Source organism: Bidens hawaiensis, unplaced genomic scaffold (assembly GCF_021521415.1).
Source record: "Bidens hawaiensis isolate Kalapana, Puna unplaced genomic scaffold, B.hawaiensis_p1.1 tig00021494_1, whole genome shotgun sequence".
Lineage (NCBI taxonomy): Eukaryota > Viridiplantae > Streptophyta > Magnoliopsida > Asterales > Asteraceae > Bidens > Bidens hawaiensis.
This window is the reverse complement of record NW_027493331.1, coordinates 1,125-8,151: the sequence shown is the minus strand read 5'-3', so window position 1 is coordinate 8,151 and position 7,027 is coordinate 1,125. Positions and strand designations below refer to the sequence as shown.

Below are 7,027 nucleotides of genomic sequence, written 5' to 3'. Positions count from 1 at the left end.
CTACTGGCCCAATTTCTAGTGGACTTCCTTCAATTGGCCTACATGCAATGATTAATGTCTCATATCCAAAAAAGAATAATTTGCAACAAAATTCAAGTAGGCCTAAGACCCAATAAAACACTGTGGGCCCAGGTAGATCCAATTCGGTTAATATTGGAGTGGGCTCGGGTGTTGTAATTGTTTGGGCCTAGGTCTGGCCCAATCTTGAAACCGGTTATAGTGAATAAAAAACAGTAAGGTGTTAGAATGTCTCGTTTAATGCTTTGGATGAAATAGAAGAGAAGATGGATGACTATTATGATTGTGATATTGGTGTTCGGGATGACACGAACACCAAACCGCCGGGTATTGTTTTTCCAAGTGGTCTTCGGGGCTTCAAGCTTACTATAAACGACTTTTTAATGATGATGATGATGAAGTGGTGTCGGAAGGAAATGAAACCGGGAGATTCATGAAATATGTTAAGTAACTCTCTAGTTATAAGTTTGCTATGTTAGTATTTTCGGCTTTGTGATGTAGTTTGGTTTGATTTTGAGTATACTTCTCCGAGAACGGTGTATGTCCATGAGGGTTAGATGCTCTTAGTTTGTAATCACTTTTTTTCTTTTTCTTTTTTGATGAAATGTTTGCCGGAGTGCCGTCTCCTTTACAAAAAAATAAAATAAAATAAATAATAATAATAATAATAACTAGTTACACGTGTAGGTAGGAGTTACGCGAGACAAAGGTCACGTATCCATACTAACTCATAAATCTCTCTTTAGCACATTAAAACTTCTTGTTAACAATATTCTCGCGCATCATCTTTTATCTATCATCAATTCTGGTTGCACAGAAAACCCAAACTCGAAACCGGACCCGAAACAAAAACCGGATATGGGTTTCTTTACAGCCTGATTTTTACTACCTGAACTCGTACCGGATCCTACCCGTAGGGTACATACAACGTATGCATTTCAGTACCAAAACCTGTACCCGAAACCGGACTCAATTTGTACTCGGTAATACTCGAAAACCGAAACAGGTTCCATGCCCGGAACCGAGTTTTTCCAATACCCGAAAGCAGGTTTTCAAATACCCGATCTATACCCGAATTACCTGAAAAATACCCAAAAATACCCCTCAAAAGTGCAACCCGTTTAAAAAAATCCTATATATACTCGATAAAACCCCAAAAATAGAGTATTCAAATATCCGGTTTTAGAATACCCGGTCTCTACCCGACCCAAACCCAGTAGATAGAGTATGTTTTTCAAAAACAAGACCTGGACCCAACCTGGGTATTTCCGATACCCGGTCATACCAAAACCCGATTTCATACCCGAAATCAGATATTAGAAAAACCCAGTTTGTGCACCTCTATGCATCAAGTTTAATACTGCTTCAAAGTTTTGGGAAGCATACGTGTGATTTTTGTAAGTTAGAAACTAAACTTCGCAAAATATGAACACATCACATGAACCATCCGCGCAATGAACTCCGGTATTAAAGTTCCTAGCATAAAATAAAATATGTTGAAAAGCCAGTTTTCTCACATCAATAATAAGATCTAAATCACACATATGGTTCTCAAAACAAACCATCTTTTCTCATCACAATACCCATAACCGAAATCCAAAGTACATACATCAGTTATCACAACACAACAAAAGTCGAACAAAAGATCAATTATTCTTACGTAAAAAACGACGAATAAATCCTCAACCCCTTAACACCGGATCTCTCATCTCCTCAGGAGACGACATAAACAGCTCAATGTAACGACTGCCAAGTGTCATCCGATCTTTGGCTAACGCAGCTTTCGAGTCTTCCAAATTTGCAAACTCCACAAACGCTTCTCCAGTTGACCTTCCTTCTGAATTAAACGTTATATGAATCGCGTCTTCAGATAATGCAAATTCTTTGAAGAAATCGAGGATATCTTCTTTTCCAGCTGAGTATGGTAATCCCCTCATTCGCAGCACGTTTGTATCTTCTTCTGGTGGTTTTGGCACGTTTCGTCTAACACCCAACAAATAAGTCATTAAAAAGTAAATAATGCAAGTCAACTCTAAAGTCTTAATGAAGATATTGTCACATCTAAAGGATGCGAGTATCAAAAGTGATGTTTTAAATAATGGTAATTAAGCATTTGGAAAATACAGAATATTTAAGATATTTAATAACATAAAAGACGACCAAAAATGACATTTTGTGAGATTAGACCAAAAAAAGTGTGCTTGTAAACGAACTGAACAAACACAGACGACACATGTTTGTGTTCGTTCGTTTAACTTTAACAAAACGAATGATCGATCACGAACAATTAAACGTATATGGTTTTCTTGTCGTGTTCTTGTTCGTTAAGAAAACTGAGCATGTTCGTATTTGTTTATGTTGTTTGTTTGTTAATTCACGAACGGTTCACAAATATAAACAAATGAACATAAATAAACAGAGGTGAATAAACATAACCTAGCAAACACTATTTAAGATAAAATGCCTACATCACTCTGTCGGGCCTAAAATTAAATGCTAAACTAATTCTAGTCAGTCCAGAAAAATTAACTGATTAACTGAATATATAAACGAACGAACTTGAGCACACAAAAACTAACAAACATAAATGAACATAAAAGAACGAGCATAAACAAACGTTCAGAAACATAATTAAACGAATGAGATGTGTTCATGTTCGTTCGTTTAACACTTTATCTATATGAACAAAAATTTGTTCATTTTCGTTTGTTTATTAAATAAACAAAACAAACTTACATTTCATTGAACGTTTGGTTCGTTTAGAGGCCTAAAAAGAAGGGGTAATTAGGTAATTTTGTTTTACCCTATTAAATAATAAGTTTGTTAAAACAAGTAAAACTAATTACCCAAAACCTATTATTTGAACCCTAAATAATAAGAAGCAAGAATTTGTTACCAAAACAAAAAAAAATGGTTATTGAATGAATAATCAGATAACCAGTTTAAAATAATTATATTCAAACACCCTTAACTTAAATGATCAATCAAAAGAACAATTTTGAAAATCATAACTATACATATAATAACAATAAATATAAAGTAGGATGCATATAAAACAAAAAAATATATGAAAAAAGTATATTTACCGGCCCTTTGAAACCGCTTCCTCCCACTCCTCAAGTGATGACGGGAACAGCTCGATGTACCGATTCCCGATACACGTTCCGTCTTCCATCATGGCTAATTTAGAATCTTCCGGGCTTTCAAATTTCACATAAGCCTCACCAGTCACCTTTCCCTCCGAATTAACCATAAAATAAATCGAATCGTCTAGCAAAACCGAACCCTTAAAAAACTCCAGAATATCATCTCGATTAGCCGTAAACGGTAAACCCCGCAACCGAATCACACCCGTATGTTGCGCATTATCCTTTGACGGATCACGCTTCGGTAACGAACGACGTGGTGACCGTTGACGGACCACACGTGAATCAGCAACAACGTTACAGATCGCCTTATAATATTCCTGTCGATCGCTTCTAAACACTTCAACATACCGTTTCCCGATATTTTGTCGGTTTTTCTGAAGCGCGTATTCAACTTGAAAAGCGTAGCCGAGTACACAAAACGATTCACCTACAAACTTCCCGTATTTGTGGACAAATAGGATGTCTACTATGTCGAGACCATGAAAAAACTCGATGATGTCGGTTTCTGAACAGTCGAATGGCAGGCCCCGCAGTCTAACAACCGGAAAAGAGGGTGGTTGGTTCACGTATGAGTAAGCAGGCGGGTTGTAAAGAAAGTTTGAAGCGGGTGGTGCACTGTAATATGATGAACCCTGATCTATCACACGTTGTCGTTTCAAACCCATTTCACGCCCGTCACCAGATTCCACATATTTCCTTTAATATGATTAAGAAAAAATAATAAAGTTAGAATACTGTAGAACATCTGTGCACATTATTAGAATTTGTTGAATACTTGAACAAGAAAACCAAGTGCTCTAAAGTCTATTCTAAACCATATGAAGGTGAATAATCAATAGAGAATTTTAACTATTATCATAAGCTGCGATTGAAATTATGAATCTCTTTCTGTATATATGTGTTTTAGCATCATTTTAAAAATAAGCAGCTGCAGAATTTAAACATAAGCATGTTCGTATATAGGGGTGTAAACAAGCTGAGCTGCTTGTGAGCTACTAGAGATCGTCCCGTTTCATTGAAACTCAAATCAAGCCGAGCTTAAACAGGCTCGAGTTTTTTTAAAAGACCATTTAATTTAGTAAACGAGCTCAGGCCTGAACTTCACATATGGAGATCGTGCCGGCTCGCGAGCCTAAACAAGATTTTATTTAATTACTTTTATTTAACATATTTGTATAATAGCTATTACTAATGTACAACCTAAAAAAATATAACTATAAATATATATATATATATATAAACAAATATAAAAATATATCAATGGAACAATTAAACAATTAATAAATAATAAAACAAGCCAAGCTTGAGCTTTTATAAAGGCTCATTCAGTAAATGAGCTTGAGCCCAAGCTTCACATATGGAGCTCGTGCTGGCTTGCGAGCCTAAACAAGCGTTTTACATAATAACTATTACTACACATAAAAACCTAGGGTCTGTTTGGTATGGGGTAATGGAATGGACGACGGAATGGAATGGACGTGGTAATGGAATGGACAAAGGAATGGAATGGGTTATTACCATTCCAATAAAATGTTTGGTTACCACATGGGAATGAAATGAATTATTACTTAATTGTTGGTAGGTAAGAAAAAAATAAAATTAAAATGGTAGTGAGTGGTGGTGGTGGTGGTGGGAGCGGTGGCGGTAACGGTGGAGGTGGTGTTGGCGGTAACAGTGGAGGTGGTGGTGGGCAGCGGTGACGGTGGGCGGCGTGTGTGATGGTGGGGCGATGACTGATGGATGCGGCGGGCGGCTGGAGGTGGTGGGTGGCTGGCACTGATGGCGATGGTTTGTGGAGGGGTGGTTGTGCGGCGGTGAACACCGATGGTGGTGATTGGTGGCAATGGCGGCGGTGATGGGAAACATTGAGATATATGCGGCGGGCGGTGCTAGGTGGCTGGCACCGATGGCGATGGTTGTTGGAAGTGGTGGTGGCGACGGTGGCTGGCGATGGTGGTGGCTGGTAGCAGCGGCGGTGGTTGGTGGTGGTGGTGGGTGTTGATGTTGGGTGGTGGAGGTGATGTAGGGTGAAGGAGAGAATGGAATGAAAAAAAACATGGGGGTATGGATGGAATGAAATTGGGTATTTTAGAGGGAATGGAACGGACTAGGTAATGGGTCATTCCATTCCTTTGGTCAACCAAACACACTATTTTTCATTCCCTCACAATGGGTCATTCCATTCCATCCTCCATTCCTGCATAACAAACGCTACCCTATAGTTATAAATATACATGTAAATAATTATAATAATTAAAAACAATAAATAAACACTAAACGATCCGAGCTCGAGCTAAGCTCGACAAACTACTCACGAGCCAAGTTCGAGCTTTAGAAATACAACCTTAAATAAGCCAAGCTCAAGCTCGAGCCCTCTTAAATTAAAACAAGTTGAACTCAAGCCTAAGGACCTCGGGCTTGACTCGGCTCAGCTCGTTTACACCCCATTAGGCCATTGTTTCTTTTTATAATTATGCCGGCTCATTTACGCCTAAACACTAATGTTTTGGATATTGCTCCAAAAGTTTTCTAATTGTAACACAAAACAAGCTCATGACCAGTTGTATTTGAGACAAATTAGGTTTATAATTTAAAAATTAAATTTATAGGAAATTCAAAGTTTCAAACGATGATACAACAGCAAGTTATTACAAGATCAATTTGTAAATTAATCAGTATCTGTTACACAAACAAATAAAGTATATATGTGAAACCCTAAATTACGCAGTCAATTCGTAATAATAAACGTAAACAGAAATTAAATAAGCATCGGTTGTTAATAATTATAATAATGATAATAATAATAAGAAGAAGAAGAAGAAGAAGAAGAAGAAGAATCGAAGACTTACCCTCTGTAAAACATGATATTCGTTCAGCAACGAATCTGCTTTGGGAAGAATTAGGGTTTACAGAGCAACGGAAAATAATAATAATAATACTTTTAGAAGTATTTGATAATGATAAACGGGTCGGTACATACATAAAACGGGTTCTTATAAACTATTTATTAATTTGTAATTTTAGTCCCTTAACCTTTGAAGTTTCGCAGTTTTAGTCCTTTGATAGAAAAGCTTTTACATTTGGTCTTAAGTTTTGGATTTTTTAACGGCACGAATCTTTTAAATGAGATATTGGCTAAAATTCATCACATCAGGAATACACTCGTTTTTTGATCCGGGAGCATGTGGACACTTGCCGAAGGCATGACAGTGCTGGGAGTTAAAGCTCGTTCGGTTCAAGGATTCAACTGGTGAACGTCACATTACTTGCCTAGTCTCTTATCATCACTCAGTGCTGCTGAAACTAAATGATAGGAAAAGGAATCAAAATTGGGTCACATAAAACACTAAGGGCGCGTTCGTTTCACGGAACGAAATGGAATTGGAATTGGAATTTGCATAGGATTTGGAATTTTAATGAATTAGATTTGGATTTTGAACATTCCAATAGGAATTGGAATTGGAATTGGAGGGAATTGAAATCTCAATTCCATCTAACGTGTTTGGTTGGACCGATGAGTCGGAGGCAATCACTTTGACCCACTCTACCGACGACCCACAACGTTTTTTAGACGACCCGGCCCGCTGATGATCCGAACCGCTTCCCGTTTTTCGTTTTTTTAGTTATTTTTTTCAGTTTCATTTCGGTTCGTTTTTTTTTTTTTTTTTTGCTTCAGTTGGTTAGTTTATTGGGTTTTTGTCCCGGCTCAGTTTCGGTGTTTTTTGTGTTCGTTTAGGTTGGTTTTTCGTTTTCTGTTTTCTTCGAGTTCGTTTTTTTCTTTTTTTTGTTCAGATTTTGGGTTTCGGCCCGTTTCAGTTTTTTTGGTTCGTTTATGTCGTTTTTTTTCTCTATTTCTGTTT

The 7,027-nt window shown here is 37.3% G+C and overlaps 1 protein-coding gene across 1 annotated transcript; it reads right to left on the bottom strand.

Annotated features, from left to right (window-relative positions):
• Positions 1 to 1,570: 1,570 nt before the first annotated feature.
• LOC143563507 (uncharacterized) lies at positions 1,571 to 6,132 on the bottom strand. The gene is made up of 3 exons (XM_077051033.1): positions 6,017 to 6,132; positions 3,105 to 3,863; positions 1,571 to 2,001 (listed from the first exon to the last, which is right to left on the bottom strand). The coding sequence occupies exons 1-3, from the start codon at positions 6,028 to 6,030 to the stop codon at positions 1,701 to 1,703; spliced, it is 1,074 nt and encodes a 357-aa protein (XP_076907148.1). The 5' UTR covers positions 6,031 to 6,132; the 3' UTR covers positions 1,571 to 1,700.
• Positions 6,133 to 7,027: the final 895 nt, after the last annotated feature.

Excerpts from the sequence above, each read along its gene's own strand:
- LOC143563507 (XM_077051033.1), bottom strand. Across the intron at positions 2,002-3,104 it reads GAAGCGGTTTCAAAGGGCCG|ACGAAACGTGCCAAAACCAC; the intron begins GTAAATATACTT and ends GTTGGGTGTTAG.